A 17,434-nucleotide genomic window follows, 5' to 3' on the forward strand; every position below is an offset into this window, starting at 1 on the left:
AAAAGGCATTTCCTGTGTGTTAAGTCATGGGCTTCCTAGGTGGTGCAGTGGTAAAGAATCTGCCTGCCAATGCAAGAGATGCAGGTTCGATCCCTGGATTGGGAAGATCCCCTGGAGTAGGAAATGGCAACTCGCTCTGGTATTCTTATCTGGAAAATTTCATGGACAGAAGAGCCTGGCAAGCTATAGTCCATGGGGCCGCAAAAAGTCAGACATGACTGAGCACACACACATATGCACGCACACACACACACACACACACACACACACACGTGTTAAATTAGATAAGACCTTCAGCTCCCTTTTATTTTTTAATAAGAGACTATAAATGTAATGTCTTAAAACATGATGTTCTTGGTAACAATAAAAGCAAATCCAATTACCCACTCTGTTATCTTGCTCACAAGCCTGTCCTAAGAAAACTTGTTAAAGGTTTTACTAAAATCAAGAAATACAACACTGTCCAGCTTCCTCTGATCTCATTCAATAAGATGAATGAGATTAATCTGAAAAGAAATAATCCAAGTGAATCAGTGCTGGCTTTTATGATTATTACTTTTTCTAAAATCTAGCTGTCTAAAAACAGTTTCAGAATTTTTTCTGAGAATCAGAAGCAAACTCAAGGTCTTTAACACATAGAATGTAACATTTTCCATTTTGATCTCATCAGATGTCTATTTCCATCCAACAGCAGCCTTTATGCCATTTAACTGTGAACACATCCGTCCATTTCTCTGTATGCCCTTTTGAGGTCCAAACCTCAGAGAGCTTAAACAATTTGAAGCTTGGCAACACAGGCTGGAAAATTTAATGTTTGATTTATTATTGGGAAAGCAGGACTCACAATTCTGCAACTTATCAAAATGTCACGAGAGAGTTTAATAGTGTGAATGGCTCAGAATAACAAGAATCTATCTGAAGCAGGATTTGGATTTCTCATATAAAACTATTGCCCTCTGATCCATGCTTATCCAAACTTATGAATGGCTACTCTTTCTCTCTTTACTCCCAGGTGGAAAAATCTGGAAAAATCTCTGTCCTTCTAGAGCCAAAATCTATCCATGAATCTTGATCCATTACATCTTAGTGATATCTGTGTGTCTCTTTTTACCTTTTTGTGTAAATATTTCAACTGCTTTGTTGATTATCGATACTCTGGGTTGGCAGGTAGATTATTTCTTCTGACCTTTTATTAAATCGAGTCTGTGTCTGTTGTCTCTTTTACTCTTTTAGGTTTTTCTGAGGACTAATGGGCAATATACTATTCTTTCTGTTTTATACCTATTGGTATTTTCAAGCATCTGATTTTATAGGATTACTATAGCTAATACGGCTTACTATGTTAGAGGAAATGAGCTCTAGAGGCAGCTAGAAATTAGTCAGGAAAAAATAGCTAATTTCAGTTATTTACCATAGGAAGGCCCTTCCAAAGTAACTGAGCCCTTTTCCTTCAATCCGTTCTGCTTCTCTGCTCTCTGCACTTGGCCAAGGAGCAGCTCCTGACTTATTTCTGCTTGCTGACCACTTAGCAGGCGGGGGTTGAATGCGGATAGCTTCACTGAACAAAAAGATAAGTGGAAGAATCATGCTAGAGAAGAGCTTTACCTTTTGGGGTTTTTTTCTACAGCTTTGATTTAGTTATTTGAATAAATATCAGACTGTGAGAATTTTTGGAAATGTGAAAGAAGATTTTTTTTTTTTCTTTTACTTAGAAGAAAACAATCAGCAGGAATTGTGGTGGTATAAAATTTGGACTGTAAATGTCACAGGTAATTGTGACAGAGTTCAACTAGGTATATATTACTGCTCCTTCATAATCATTAAAGAATTTTTGCACACCCAAGGAACCGTTAGTCTTAGCCTGTAAAATTTATAAGGCCAATGATAGTGTGAAGGACGGGCGATTAGGTGTCTTTTATAGCCTCTCTGAATCTGACAATGTGGACATTGAAATGGCCATTGATTTAATCTGTAACAGTCTTTACTTTCAAACGTAGGTACCTTTGGCATATCCCAGTGACCTACTCCACGAGTTCCTCTCAGGCGATTCACAGACACATTCTGAAACTGAAGACAGGTAAAATGAACTAATTAGCCAAAAAACCTTTTAATTCTGAAATTAAATGTGTTCTGAGCTATAGGGAGGACAGTTGCTGCTGCTGCTGCTGCTAAGTCGCTTCAGTCGTGTCCGACTCTGTGCGACCCCAGAGATGGTAGCCCACCAGGCGCCCCCGTCCCTGGGATTCTCCAGGCAAGAACACTGGAGTGGGTTTCCATTTCCTTCTCCAATGCATGAAAGTGAAAAGTGAAAGTGAAGTCACTCAGTCCTATCTATACCTATGTGTTACGAAAAAAATCCTTAAGCTAAAAAGTGTGGGTTTTTAATTCAGGAGAAAGTTCTCTTGTGTTTTTAGCACTTAGAGATGGGTTTCAAGAATTGATGGTGTCTGATCTTATGTCTTTTAATGCCTACTGATTCAGTGGGAAAAGGTGTTCACTTTAGAACTGATTGGCCCTGGATTCAAATCCTGATTCTGTCACCTATTGGATGTATGGCCTTAAGAAAATTTTTTAACTCCTGAGCTTCAATTTTCTCATTTATTTTGAATGAGGACTAAGCCTCAGAGTTTTTGAGAGTATATAGTAATGTTATTTTACCACCTACTACAATGTCTGAAATATTAAAAATAATATAATTTTAACTTCTCCTTTAAACACGTCACTGAAATTTTAAAATGTTTCCCTCATAATCTCACGTTCAACCTGCAGCCCTTATTTTGCCCCAGATAAGAACTGGACAAATGAATCACCTACTTACATATACATATTTCAACACGCAGCAACCAAACTGTGAGACAAGGCTACCAGAAATGCCTTTTAGACCCGCATAGGCTGCTTTCGAGAACACATTCATTGGCCCATCTCCTAGGAATTAGTTTATTTATTAATTTAATAAAATCACCATTCCCAAAATAAGCCATCCAGCAGACTATGAAAATAAATATCATCATGAGTCTTCCAGAACTTTGTCTTCCCATTGATTTATTACTAATGATATGAAGAAGAATACTTCTGGAGATATTCATGATGTGTTCTTTGATGAGGAAATGCCCATACCAATTTTCTCCTCCTAGATACTGTGGATTTATCTGAGAAGACCGACTGGGTGAAATTCAACGTGGACTCCAGTGGCTACTACATCGTTCATTATGAGGGACAAGGATGGGACGAGCTCATTACGTTGTTGAATCAGAACCACACACTTCTCAGGCCGAAGGACAGACTAGGTCTGATTCACGATGCGTTTCAGCTAGTAAGGTAATGCAAAACTCCAACTGATTTCACAGGACATCACTGCTCCCTAACCAGATATGTTAGATTTCAAATCAAATGTTCAGTGTTAATCATTCATATGATATGGATTTGAATGGAGGTCAAATATTGGCCATGAGTCAAAGCCTACCCACTGATAAAATATTTTTATTCACCTAATGTTTAAAAATTTAATTCAACATTTCAAAATGTGGAGAAATGTATGTAAAAACCCTGACTTCTGGAATCCCTTAAATAATGAGAAGATTTGGCAACTTCGTTTCCACAGGGCAGCCATAGAGGAGGGTACAGTGGGCAGATCTTCCTTTAAGCCAGGTGTGCATTCACCTCGGTACCCAAGTCCTAAACGATACACTTGTTGGGTGTGCTTCACTCCCTTAGGGTAGCCTCCAGGCATTTACGCTTTTGACCTCAAGTTTGAAATTGTTTATGCTAGAAGCTTGCTGTTTCACTAAATACTGACATAATCTATTAGACAAAAGGTTATAATCTTTGTAAGTTTAAAATCTGGTGCACAAGCCATTCCTTACTTTGCTCACTTCAGGGAAATCAATATGAAACTGGTAGAAAAATTAAGGAAGAATTGGCTACTTCTGTTTATTCCTCTTTAGACTTTCCTGGGAAGATAGTGTTTTCTTTCTTTTTTCCTACTTGTCATCAACGGAATAATAGGTAGAATAAATCAAGTCACCAGGTCACCGGTGGAAAAAAGTTGGGGATCAGGTGACATATCATGCTGTGTAAACTTTTCCTATTCTGAGAACTACTGTAATGCACTCATTATATTCAGTGTGACGTATTATTTTCTTTCACATGCTTATTTAGGTCAAATTAAGTAAAAGTAACCAGCAAAACATCTCTCAAGCACAGCTTCTCTGTACAACAGAATTCCCCAGTTAGAAAAGGGAGAGGACTGGGAGCTTAACCGCCAACCCCAAAGGTCTCAGGAATATCATGAGCTATCCTACTTCTGACTGGATGCATGCGAGACCAACTGAGGAGCGGACTATGGTTAGTTGAGGGAGGTTTGTCTGCTCAAAGGAGAAACTCTGAGAAGATTGCAAAGAAAATAGATTAAAAATTTTAAACTAGGCAGAATGAAGAATACTTACAACTCAGAATATGAAAGCCGATCTTTCCAGTAGCTGAAAGTCTTTTCTGTTGTTTCTAGCCTATAAATTTACGGGTACTCTCAATTTAGCAGCAGGAATCCTGCAGTTACTGATGTATCAGTGGACAAGCAATCATCATTTCTTTACCAACTAGATAGGTTAATGAGGTTCTGAGTACAAATTTTGGCTTAAAACAGGTCAACTATCAATATGTACTACCTCTTCACTTATTGTTTGACTTTTGACAAGCTACTTAACCTTTTTAAACCTAAATTTTCTAGTCTTCAAAACTTTTTTAGTGTTTAAAACTCCAGTAATAATAGTGTCTATCATATGATGTTGTTTTGAGGGTTGCATAAGGTAATGTAGATACAGCCCTAAGTACAGTAATAAATGCTCAATAAATGGTAGCTGTTAGCATTATTAGTCTTATCTAATACAAATTGTTTAAAAGATCATGTACTAAATAGGAAGATGAGGTGACAACATAGAAAAATGCATTTCAAATAATGTGAAAGTGAAAAGAAAAAGCAGAATGTAAGCTTAAGTTAGCAACTACATGAAAAAAAAAGAGCTAATGGTAAAAAAAACAAAAGGAGAAAGAAATATTCCAAAGTCCTACCAATGAATGTGTAGGGGTAATGAAATTATGTGTTTTTCCCCTTCTTTAATTTCCAATTGTCTTGAAACTTGTCTATATTACTTTTATAAGAAAACTAATTGTATAAGAAAACAATTTTAAAGTCTCATAATAGGTCTACTTTTTTTTTTTTTTCTTATTCCTCTGCTTTAGTGATATGTAGTTTTTCTTTCCCTGCTTTGTGAAATGTCTACTTAAGAGTTTAAGGGTATAATCTGTGACTGCATTGAGCTTAGAGACAAAATTTGACCCAGGAATGCATATTCATTTTAACTGAGTTTTCATACTTGTTATTAAATATTTAATACTTGGATCTCCTCTGAGTTGAGTGGAATTAAGATGACAACCATAAATTCCTTACAGGTAAACTATTTATTTTTTTTATTCCAATACCCTAGAAAGAAGTCCCAGATTGTTTCCTCAGGGATATAGTTTATTTCACAAAGGTACCATTTAGCTGAAACCTTATACAAATAAGTAGATATAGATTTTTTTGTTGAGCTAAAATGTATGCATATACATAGGTTTAGTCTTTAAGGTAAACAGACATTCAGATAACATTTTGTGCATTAAATGAAGCAGAAAGCAGGTGGTGAGAGGCTGGATTTTTATTAAATAATAACTCCATGAAAATGATTCCCTCTTTGATGAGTATTAACATTAAAGTATTTTAAGTAGATAAGTACGAATAAATAATGGAATTTGTCTTAGTAAAAAATAAGTTCAGTTCAGTTCGGTCGCTTAGTCGTGTCCGACTCTTTGCAACCCCATGAACCACAGCACACCAGGCCTCCCTGTCCATCACCAACCCCCAGAGTTCACTCAAACTCATGTCCATCGAGTCAGTGATGCCATCCAGCCATCTCATCCTCTGTCGTCCCCTTCTCCTCCTGCTCCCAATCCCTCCCAGCATCAGGGTCTTTTTAAATAAGTCAGTTCTTTGCATCAGGTGGCCAAAGTATTGGAGTTTCAACTTCAACATCAGTCCTTCCAATAAACACCCAGGACTGATCTCCTTTAGGATGGACTGGTTGGATCTCCTTGCAGTCCAAGGGACTCTCAAGAGTCTTCTCCAACACCACAGTTCAAAAGCATCAATTCTTCAGTGCTCAGCTTTCTTCACAGTCCAACTCTCACATCCATTCTTCACCACTGGAAAACCTATAGCCTTGACTAGACGGACCTTTGTTTGCAAAGTAATGTCTCTGCTTTTAAATATGCTATCTAGGTTGGTCATAACTTTCCTTCCAAGGAGCAAGCGTCTTTTAATTTCATGGCTGCAGTCACTATCTGCAGTGATTTTGGAGCCCCAAAAAATAAAGTCTGACACTGTTTCCACTGTTTCCCCATTTATTTCCCATGAAGTGATGGGACCAGATGCCATGATCTTCGTTTTCTGAATGTTGAGCTTTAAGCCAACTTTTTCACTCTCCACTTTCACTTTCATCAAGAGCCTTTTTAGTTCTTCTTCACTTTCTGCCATAAGGGTGGTGTCATCTGCATATCTGAGGTTATTGATATTTCTCCCAGCAATCTTGATTCCAGCTTGTGCTCCTTCCAGCCCTGCATTTCTCATGATGTACTCTGCATATAAGTTAAATAAGCAGGATAACCATATACAGCCTTGACGTACTCCTTTTCCTATTTGGAATCAGTCTGTTGTTCCATGTCCAGGTCTAACTGTTGCTTCCTGACCTGCACATAGGTTTCTCAAGAGACAGCTCAGGTGGTCTGGTATTTCCATGTCTTTCAGAATTTTCCACAGTTGATTGTGATCCACACAGTCAAAGGCTTTGGCATAGTCAATAAAGCAGAAATAGTTGTTTTTCAGGAACTCTCTTGCTTTTTCAATGATCCAGCAGATGTTGGCAATTTGATCTCTGGTTCCTCTGCCTTTTCTAAAACCAGCTTGAACATCTGGAAGTTCACGGTTCACGTATTGCTGAAGCCTGGCTTGGAGAATTTTGAGCTTTACTTTACTAGCGTGTGAGATGAGTGCAATTGTGCGGTAGTTTGAGCATTCTTTGGCATTGCCTTTCTTTGGAATAGGAATGAAAACTGACCTTTTCCAGTCCTGTGGCCACTGCTTAGTTTTCCAAATTTGCTGGCATATTGAGTGCAGCATTTTCACAGCATCATCTTCCAGGATTTGGAATAGCTCAACTGGAATTCCATCACCTCCATTAGCTTTGTTCGTAGTGATGCTTTCTAAGGCCCACTTGACTTCCCATTCCAGGATGTCTGGCTCTAGGTGAGTGATCACACCATCGTGATTATCTGGGTCATGAAGCTCTTTTTTGTACAGTTCTTCTGTGTATTCTTGCCACCTCTTCTTAATATCTTCTGCTTCTGTTAGGTCCAGCTTCCCTGGTAGCTCAGACAATAAAGCATCTGCCTACAATGCAGGAGACCTGGGTTCAATCCCTGGGTCAGAAAGATCCGCTGGAGAAGGAAATGGCAACCCACTCCAGTGTTCATGCCTGGAAAATCCCACGGACTGAGGAGCCTGGTAGGTTACAGTCCATGGGGTCACAAAGAGTCGGACTCGACTGAGTGACTTCACTTGATTTCACTTTCTGTTAGGTCCATACCATTTCTGTCCTTTATCAAGCCCTTCTTTGCATGAAATGTCCCCTTGGTATCTCTAATTTTCTTGAAGAGATCTCTAGTCTTTCCCATTCTGTTCTTTTCCTCTATTTCTTTGCATTGATCGCTGAGGAAGACTTTCTCATCTCTCCTGGCTATTCTTTGGAACTCTGCATTCAGATGCTTATATCTTTCCTTTTCTCCTTTGCTTTTCGCTTCTCTTCTTTTCACAGCTATTTGTAAGGCCTCCCCAGACAGCCAGTTTGCTTTTTCACATTTCTTTCCCATGGGGATGGTCTGGATCCCTGTCTCCTGCACAATGTCATGAACCTCCATCCATACTTCATCAGGCACTCTATCTATCAGATCTAGGCCCTTAAATCTATTTCTCACTTCCACCGTATAATCATAAGGGATTTGATTTAGGTCATACCTGAATGGTCTAGTGGTTTTCCCTACTTTCTTCAATTTAAGTCTGAATTTGGTAATAAGGAGTTCATGATCTGAGCTATAGTCAGCTCCCGGTCTTGTTTTTGCTGACTGTATAGAGCTTCTCCATCTTTGGCTGCAAAGAATATAATCAATCTGATTTCGGTGTTGACCATCTGGTGATGTCCATGTATAGAGTCTTCTCTTGTGTTGTTGGAAGAGGGTGTTTGCTATGACCAGTGCATTCTCTTGGCAAAACTCTATTAGCCTTTGCCCTGATTCATTCCATACTCCAAGGCCAAATTTGCCTGTTACTCCAGGTGTTTCTTGACTTCCTACTTTTGCATTCCAGTCCCCTATAATGAAAAGGACATCTTTTTTGGGTGTTAGTTCTAAAAGGTCTTGTAGGTCTTCATAGAACCGTTCAACTTCAGCTTCTTCAGCATTACTGGTTGGGGCATAGGCTTGGATTACTGTGATATTGAGTGGTTTGCCTTGGAAACGAACAGAGATCATTCTGTCATTTTTGAGATTGCATCCAAGTACTGCATTTCGGACTCTTTTGTTGACCATGATGGCCACTCCATTTCTTCTGAGGGATTCCTGCCTGCAGTAGTAGATATAATGGTCATCTGAGTTAAATTCACCCATTCCAGTCCATTTTAGTTCCCTGATTCCTAGAATGTTGACATTGACTCTTGCCATCTCCTGTTTGACCACTTCCAATTTGCCTTGATTCATGGACCTGACATTCCAGGTTCCTATGCAATATTGCTCTTTACAGCATCGGACCTTGCTTCTATCACCAGTCACATCCACAGCTGGGTATTGTTTTTGCTTTGGCTCCATCCCTTCATTCTTTCTGGAATTATTTCTCCACTGATCTCCAGTAGCATATTGGGCACCTAACAACCTGGGGCATTCCTCTTTCAGTATCCTATCATTTTGCCTTTTCATACTGTTCATGGGGTTCTCAAGGCAAGAATACTGAAGTGTTTTGCCATTTCCTTCTCCAGTGGACCACATTCTGTCAGACCTCTCCACCATGACCCGCCCATCTTGGGTGGCCCCACAGGGCATGGCTTAGTTTCACTGAGTTAGACAAGGCTGTGGTCCATGTGATCAGACTGACTAGTTTTCTGTGATTATGGTTTCAGTGTGTCTGCCCTCTGATGCCCTCTCGCAACACCTTGGATCTTACTTGGGTTTCTCTTACCTTGGACATAGGGTATCTCTTCATGGCTGCTCCAGCAAATCGCAGCGGCTGCTCCTTACCTTGGACGAGGGGTATCTCTTCACGGCTGCTCCAGCAAAGCGCAGCGGCTGCTCCTTACCTTGGGCATGGGGTATCTCTTCAGGGCTGCTCCAGCAAATCGCAGCGGCTGCTCCTTACCTTGGACGAGGGGTATCTCTTCAGGGCTGCTCCAGCAAAGTGCAGCCGCTGCTCCTTACCTTGGACGAGGGGTATCTCCTCACAGCTGCCCCTCCTGACCTTGAACATGGAGCAGTTCCTCTCAGCCCTCCTGCACCGGTGCAGCCATGGCTCCTTGGACATGGGGTAGTTCCTCCCGGCCACCGCCCCTGACCTCGGGTGTGGGGTAGCTTCTCTCGCCACGCTTCTGCATGGTCCGTCGCAGCCAGGCTGGGCCAAAAAGAAAAAAAGATTAATATAAAGTAGTCTTATGGGTTAAACATTCTTTTCAGAATTTTGACCCTAGAATATAATACCTAGTTTTGTCCTGTTGCTTATCCTCTAAGTAGAGTATATAGTACCGGTAAAGAAATAATATGTCACACTGAATAAAATGAGTACTTTTCAGTAATTCTCAGAATAGGAAATGTTTCCAATGCATAATACTCCACCTGATCCTTAATATTTTTTCTGTTGGTGACCTTGTGACCTGATTGATTCTATATATTCTTCTGTTGATGGTAGACAGAAGAAAACAGCTTGTTTTTCCAGGCAAGTCTAAACATAAGCAGTCAATTCCTCCTTAATTTCTCTACCAGTTTCATATTGATTTCCCCAGTGTGAGCAATGTAATGAATGGATTGTGTACTAGATTTAACATTTAAAATTGTAAAGGTTGTGGCTATATTTATACTTAGCTAGCGTACCACATATTATGACACTTGCACGTGTGGAAGGAATAGTGACATTTTGTGGATTTGTATTTTTAAAAATACAGCAGACTATAAAATCATAGTGCATATGGTCCGGCCCTCTGTCGTCAGATGAAATTTTTAGAAAATCTACTGTGGGTCTGTTTTAAAGCTCTATGTCATTGTGACTGAGAAGAGTACAGTCACAACAAAAGTTGGTTCTTTTTGATGCCACTTCTTTCTGGTTTCAGTTCCCTCATTTCAGATGAGCATTTAAAATTTTAAAAATCCCAAAGGAGGTAGGGCATTATATTAATGAAAAATTCAACACAGGTATCTTTGTTCTGGAATCTGTTTCCATATCAAACTATTATGCTTAATATGGGAGTTGGATGCTGGCAAGAATAGGTTATAGATGCTGCAGGGACACAGGTCTTCTCAGAAACATGAGTGAACAACCACGTTATGAAGCTGACAGTATAATAACTTACTTCCTCTATAAAAGACACACTGAAGTTTTAGTACTCAGAATAATAGTTTTGTTGTTTGTTTGCATTAAAGGAAAATATAAAGAAGACATATCACTTTAGAATCTAAATAGATTCTTTAAAAACAAAGAAAATCCTTGTTTTGTCCTACTCAGAATAACTGGCTTCTCTGTTAGGTTCTAGGAAGGGACGTCAAAAAAAAAAAAAAAAAATAGATATGGCACCTGTCCTCAAAATTTCCAAATACACGTGGAGGAACAATTCAAAACCACAAATTAAGCAATTAGAGAATGACAAATACATGAAAAGTTTGATATTATTTGGTACTAGATATTAATATTAGCTGTTTATTTCATTTAGAAAACTCTTATTTATGTTTAGGCAATTATTCTAAGCACTTTACCTATATTAAATCATTTAGTCCTCACAACAGAGATTTAAAGTAGATACTAATATTATTCCCATTATATAGAGGAAGCAGGTGAAGCTCAGAGGTTAATTTGCCCACATCAGTGGGAGAGCTAGGATTTAAACCAAATGGTTTGAATTATAATGAGCTGCTTCTGTTACTGGTCTCTGTCTCATATTTGCCTTACTACTTAAAATATTGAGAGCTGTAAGATATGCACAAACCTCCGACATCTGTTTCATACCTCAGCGCAGGAAGGCTGACCCTAGACAAAGCCCTTGACCTGACTCGCTACCTCCAACATGAAACAAGCATTCCCGCGCTTCTCAAAGGTCTGGAATACCTAGAATTGTTTTACCGCATGGTGGAAAGAAGGAACATTTCAGATGTCACTGAAAATCTCAAGGTTTGTATTCCTTTCAGAAGGTTCATTAAGTAAAAGACACGGCAGCTGGATGATCAGTGAGACTTGTTCTATTTTGTGTGAACTCTTGGGGTTAAAGCTTGGCGAATCTAAGGAAATCGCCTGGGAGCACAGTCACCACTTAAGTATCTAATGGTTGGTTATCCCCTGGTCTTTGTCACCATCACCCTAAGAGCTGGGTACCAAGGTCATAAGCAAAGCATCCCTCCTAAGGGGATTTTATCTTACATCAATTGATAGTCCCCTCTCAGATAAGAAATAAAATTGTACTTCTAATGGAGAAAGGAACTGTGGTGGGTGGAGACCACACACCAGAAAAAGAAGCAAAATGTAGCAATTAGTAGTTCCATGCTTTGGGAAATGTTCATGCAGACTGTTTAGAGTTGAACCCATTAGATGGGTGAGTGAGGGCTGTGTTAAGAACTAAATTTAGCCTCTCTGTAAACCATCCTATGCTTTCTGCAGCATTACCTTCTCCAGTATTTTAAGCCAGTGATTGACACGCAAAGCTGGCTTGATGAGGGCTCTGTCTGGGACAGAATGCTTCGCTCCACTGTCTTGAAGCTGGCCTGTTACCTGAACCATGCTCCTTGCATCCAGAAGGCAACTGAACTCTTCTCTCAGTGGATGGAATCCAGTGGAAAATTAAAGTAAATCTGGACTTCTGTTCTTTGTTCCTTTCACTTTGATGTAAAAGTCTTTGATCATGCGAGACATTAAATCTAAAACCTTTTAGTGAGTATAGGAAAAAAAAAAAAAAAAACCATGCTGGGAATTACATACCCTTGTCTCATGCTCCCACATAGTAAGTGCTCAATAGATTTTTGTGGGAAGTGAGGTTTAGTTCCCTGCAGGGAAAAGCTAATAAACATTAGCATGGTTTCAGAAAGACAGCCAGCGGGTGAAAGTGGGGTAGACTAGAGTGGTGCCCGACTGCCAAGAGTAATGCCTTTTAAAGATAAAAAGCAATGTGAAATGTGCATGCAATCGAAACGCCAATGATCAATTGATGCAACAAAAAACGAGGTGGTGGGGAGGGAGCTTTGTTCAATGTATTTACTTCCTCATTAACCAATACCATACCACACGCACCACATACCACCGTCTTAGCCTCAAGTTTCAGCTTTGATAGGAAACTGATGATTTGGGCCATCTAAAGGATGTGTAAGGTGGCAAAGTTGATTCCAGTGGTTGTTGTAATCAGGTAAATGCCCAGTGATCAAATTGATTCTGTTGCAGTTCAGTCTAGCAGCTGCAACCCATAGTATTAAAAGGCCCCACAATCTTTTCAATGTAAGCCTTAATTTCTGTCCAACACATGATTTTATATTGTTGCTATTAAAACTCTGAATTTCAAGCTGGATGTTTTGAGAAATCAAATCTGTATGTGAATTAAGGAAAATTCATTTTTTAGAATAGAAAAAAAAATGCACAGCTTTAGTAGCAAGTAAAGCAATAGTGTCAATTTTTCCTCTCCCAAATTGTTATGAAATGCTATCACAATTTGTCTCCATGTAACTAAATCTCCATGAGCTTTTTGAAATCTTTTCTTGACTTCTTATTTTTTAAAAAAGTAATTTGCTTTCTTCAAATTTGGACTTTTTCAGTCTTTAGGATTTAGGCCTAAAATCAGTTTCAGAAAAAAAAATCTTTTAGCTGTATTTTTTTCTTCTTTTTGTTCATGTTTAAATAAACTGTATGAATGAGGCTAAAATATAAACATTCTGCTGCCCTATAGCACGTCAGATTATATTCTGTCTTTATGCTACTTACAAGAAGAATGATCTTACCTGAAGTCACTCAAGTCCAGTAGATATGATGGTTCAACATCCTATAGTATAGGATGCTATACTATGAAAACATTCTAGGAAAATCTCATTTAAGCTTGTAATCAAGACTACATAATCAAATATTGTAGGTTTATTTTTTTAAAGTTTAAGACCATCAGTATTAATCCTTTAGAGATTACTTCCTTTATTCATGAATTCAGAATATAATGCTTTGCCTGCTGATTTTGTGCTAGGCGCCACAGTTAGTGCTAAGAATAAGCTGGTGAGAGAAACAGCTAGGTGTCCTACCTTCAAGGGACTCACGATTCATTTGTTACCAATTTTTGTAAATTTATACAGTTCAATTCAGTTCAGTTGCTCAGTCATGTCCGACTCTTTACAACCCCATGAACCACAGCACGCCAGGCCTCCCTGTCCATCACTAACTCCTGGAGTTTACCCAAACTCATGTCCATTGAGTCGGTGATGCCATCCAACCATCTCATCCTCTGTCATCCCTGTCTCCTTCTGCCTTCAATCTTTCCCAGCATCAGGGTCTTTTCAAATGAGTCAGCTCTTCACATCAGGTGGCCAAAATATCGGAATTTCAGCTTCAACATCAGTCCTTCCAATGAACACCCAGGACTGATTTCCTTTAGTAAAATACACTAAAATAAAAATAATGTGGATTATAATTTGGTTGCTTTTTGTTTTATGATTCAAAGGCTCTTGGGATATTTATGTACATATAGTACAGTGGGAGTAGTACAGTTTTAGAATCATATGTCTAAATCCCATCTCAGAAAAGGCTAATATGTCACCTCAGCGCAAGTTACTTCAACTTTCTCAACTTTACTTCCACTTTTAAAAATTAAGGTAACTTTTACATCTCACTGGGTAACTTTGGCAGTTAAGTAAGTTGTATAGAGACTAGTACAATGTTATGGACCCTGTATGATAAATGCAAATTTCCTGTCCCATCCCTGCTTCTCTGTACTGTACTTTTCCAAGCCATCAATATGGATATTGGCTATTACTGATCAATTATATTTGGAATTAAAAATCATAACTAAATTAAAATAAAGACTAGTTAGTATCCTTTAGGACAATAAAACTTGAAAACCATGGTGCCTTCTTTAGGCGGACATAAAATAATCATATTGCATGTTATCATTTTACAGAATTATAATATAAATGACTGAACTCTAAACAACTGTGCTAAATTACAATTTTTTACACCTAGAGAGTCAGATAGCTCTCAAACAGGCCTACTAGAAAATATTCCTAATGCGACATTAAAGCAACAAGTAATAATTTAAAAAAAATCATATAGTACCAATACATGCAATTTATTGACAGAATTCTATATAAACCAGTGCATTTATATTTCAGAAATCACATCTTTTATTTGTTTCATCTTCTCATGAAGATTCTCCATGTAGTTTAAATTTTTATGATTTTTATTCTTTAAACATTTTATTATCAGTAGGAAAAAACACAAATAGTTTGCAAAGTATCAGTACATAAAATCTTCCATAAAGAAGGCTGGACAACAAAGAATTGATGCTTTTGAATTGTGGTGTTGGAGAACACTTACGAGTCCCCTGGACAGCAAGAAGATCAAACCAGTCAATTCTAAAGGAAATCAACCCTGGATATTCATTGGAAGGACTGATGCTGAAGCTGAAGCTCCAATACTTTGTCCACCTGATGCAAAAAGCTGACTCACTAGAAAAGACCTTGATGCTGGGAAAGACGGAGGGTGGAGGAGAAGGGGACAACAGAGGATGAGATGGTTGTATGTCATCTCTGAATCAATGGACATGAGTTTGAGCAAACTCAGGGAGATTGAGAAGGACAGGGAAGCCTGGTGTGCTGCAGTCCATTGGGTCGCAAAGAGTCAGACACAGCTTAGTGACTGAACAACAGGAAATAACTCAAAGGTGATTATGTTTTAGAATTTAAAATCATAATAAGAAAAACTAATTTTTTCTTTCGTAGAACTTTTTTTCACTTTTGTGCTTAATATTACAGTATCCCAGCAGATGTTTTAACGATCGTGTATTCCGTGGGGGCTCAAACAACAGCAGGATGGAATTACCTTTTGGAGCAATATGAACTGTCATTGTCAGGGGCTGAAAAAAACAAAATTCTGTATGCATTGTCAACCAGCAAACATCAGGAAAAGTTAATGAAGTAAGTGAATTTAAGTTGTTAAAAGTGAACTTACACATATTCAGGAAAGTTACTAAAATTCAGCCATCAATTTCAAAGGCATATAATAATAACTAACTCAGGATTTGAACCATTTTGAATTTTTTCCAAAAACCGTGTATTGACAAAATGCACATAGTGAAAACAGATGTTCCTTAATCATGTGATTGATACTAAGCAAATAGCTATGTTTTAGTGTCAGAACCTTGGAGGTAAATTATTATTATTGAAAAATACATTTTTGTGTATAAGATGCTAATTGAAGTTTACTGAAATAATAAGTGGATAAAATTACTTCTAGAGAAATGTAAACGTTTAACTGGAATATTAAAAAATGTTAGCCAGTAGAGAGTTTATTACTGTTTTGGGTACATTACACTTTCATTGTGCCTCTTTCTCTCTGATGCTTTTAATATACTGATAGCCTGAGTTAATTTCCATTATAGATCACATGCCGTGAAAAATTAAGTGATCTTTGTTTCTTCAGGTTAATTGAACTAGGAATGGAAGGAAAGGTTATCAAGACACAGGACTTGGCAACTCTTCTTTTTACAACTGCCAGAAATCCCAAGGGGCAGCAACTAGCCTGGAACTTTGTAAAAGAAAACTGGACCCATCTCCTTAAAAAGTTGGTATTTGTTTATATCCTAATAGCTCAGTTGGTCAAGAATCCGCCTGCAATGCAAAGACCCAGGCTCAATTCCTGGGTCGGGAAGATACTCTGGAGAAGGGATAGGCTACCCACTCCAGTATTCTTGGGCTTCCCTGGTGGCTCAGCTGGTAAAAAATCCACCTGCAATGCGGGAGACCTGGGCTCAATCTCTGAGTTGGGAAGATGCCCTGGAGAAGGGAAAGGCTACCCAGTCCAGTGCTCTGACCTGGAGAATTCCATGGGCTGTATAGTCCATGGGATCACTAAGAGTCGGGCACAACTGAGTGACTTTCATAATGTGTATTCTTCCACCCAGATACTTCAGTTGCCTAAAACCAAGTGTAATCAGATGTTCCCTAAAGCATATGAATGATACTATTTTTACTCAAATGGTTTGATGAAGTGTATTGATTTTAAAACTCACTAGCCCGCTGTCCAGGTATAAGGGAGAGGAATGAAAAGAAGGGGATGGGAAACAGATTTCTGTTACTCATCTCAGGCCATGAAGAATTGCTGGGAACAAGTAAGAGCTGAGTTAAATCCGGTCATCAACCCCATCCCCTTTTCCCTTCTGGCTCTCTCCCTAGCCCAGAAGAATGCAATGAAGCCATATATGGTACAGCAAACTATTTCGTTTACTTTGTTAATATAGTTTTGTTCTGGGGGAAAAAAAAACTTCAGAAAATTTGAAGAGAACTAATCCCTACCTCCAGTTCCCTTGGAGAGGTAATACAGTGGAGAGCTTGGAGGCAGTAGAAGAAATTAATCAGAAGTGCCTGGGGAGCTCCCCTCCAAAACTGGATAGGTTATGAGTCTTCTCTGGGGTTTCAACTCTTGGGAGAACTATAGCTCACTGCAATATGCTCCTGGCCCTAAGATAGTCCCAGAACAAAAGCAACAATGATTAGATTTCCTCGGAATGTACAGGATGGCATGGCTTTCTCTCACAATAGACCCCCTGCGAAGGTGCTCTACCATTCCTCATCCAAATCCAAAATATCACTTATTAACTCTATGGAAAGTACCCTAAATGAAAGAGCTGTGCAATTTGCTTACTTTTGTGTCATTTAGCATGTCTGATGCCAGTCATCCTCAGTCCCTCATCCCTCTCATTTCTTAGTCATAAAGGACTCAGAGCTATTCTCACCGATAGCTTTTTGTGAGCAAAAAGCACATTTCTACCCCTTCCAGACCTTAAAGGGGTTAACATCCACATGAGACCAAATTAGTTAGAAACTGTTTTTTTAAAACAAAACAAAATCATTTTCCTTAAAC

The 17,434-nt window shown here is 38.7% G+C and overlaps 1 protein-coding gene across 2 annotated transcripts in view; it reads left to right on the forward strand.

The window, feature by feature from the left end:
- Positions 1 to 17,434, forward strand: part of ERAP2 (endoplasmic reticulum aminopeptidase 2) — a 52,944-nt gene that overhangs the window by 31,832 nt on the left and 3,678 nt on the right. For both annotated transcript variants that reach the window (XM_019965455.2, XM_019965456.2), the window contains exons 12-17: positions 1,998 to 2,077; positions 3,135 to 3,318; positions 11,350 to 11,506; positions 11,990 to 12,174; positions 15,328 to 15,489; positions 15,995 to 16,135. In XM_019965455.2, coding sequence (XP_019821014.2) covers positions 1,998 to 2,077; positions 3,135 to 3,318; positions 11,350 to 11,506; positions 11,990 to 12,174; positions 15,328 to 15,489; positions 15,995 to 16,135 — 909 coding nt within the window. The remainder of the gene's footprint in view (positions 1 to 1,997; positions 2,078 to 3,134; positions 3,319 to 11,349; positions 11,507 to 11,989; positions 12,175 to 15,327; positions 15,490 to 15,994; positions 16,136 to 17,434) is intronic.

The sequence above is a fragment of the Bos indicus genome, chromosome 7 (genome assembly GCF_029378745.1).
Source record: "Bos indicus isolate NIAB-ARS_2022 breed Sahiwal x Tharparkar chromosome 7, NIAB-ARS_B.indTharparkar_mat_pri_1.0, whole genome shotgun sequence".
Classification (NCBI taxonomy): domain Eukaryota; kingdom Metazoa; phylum Chordata; class Mammalia; order Artiodactyla; family Bovidae; genus Bos; species Bos indicus.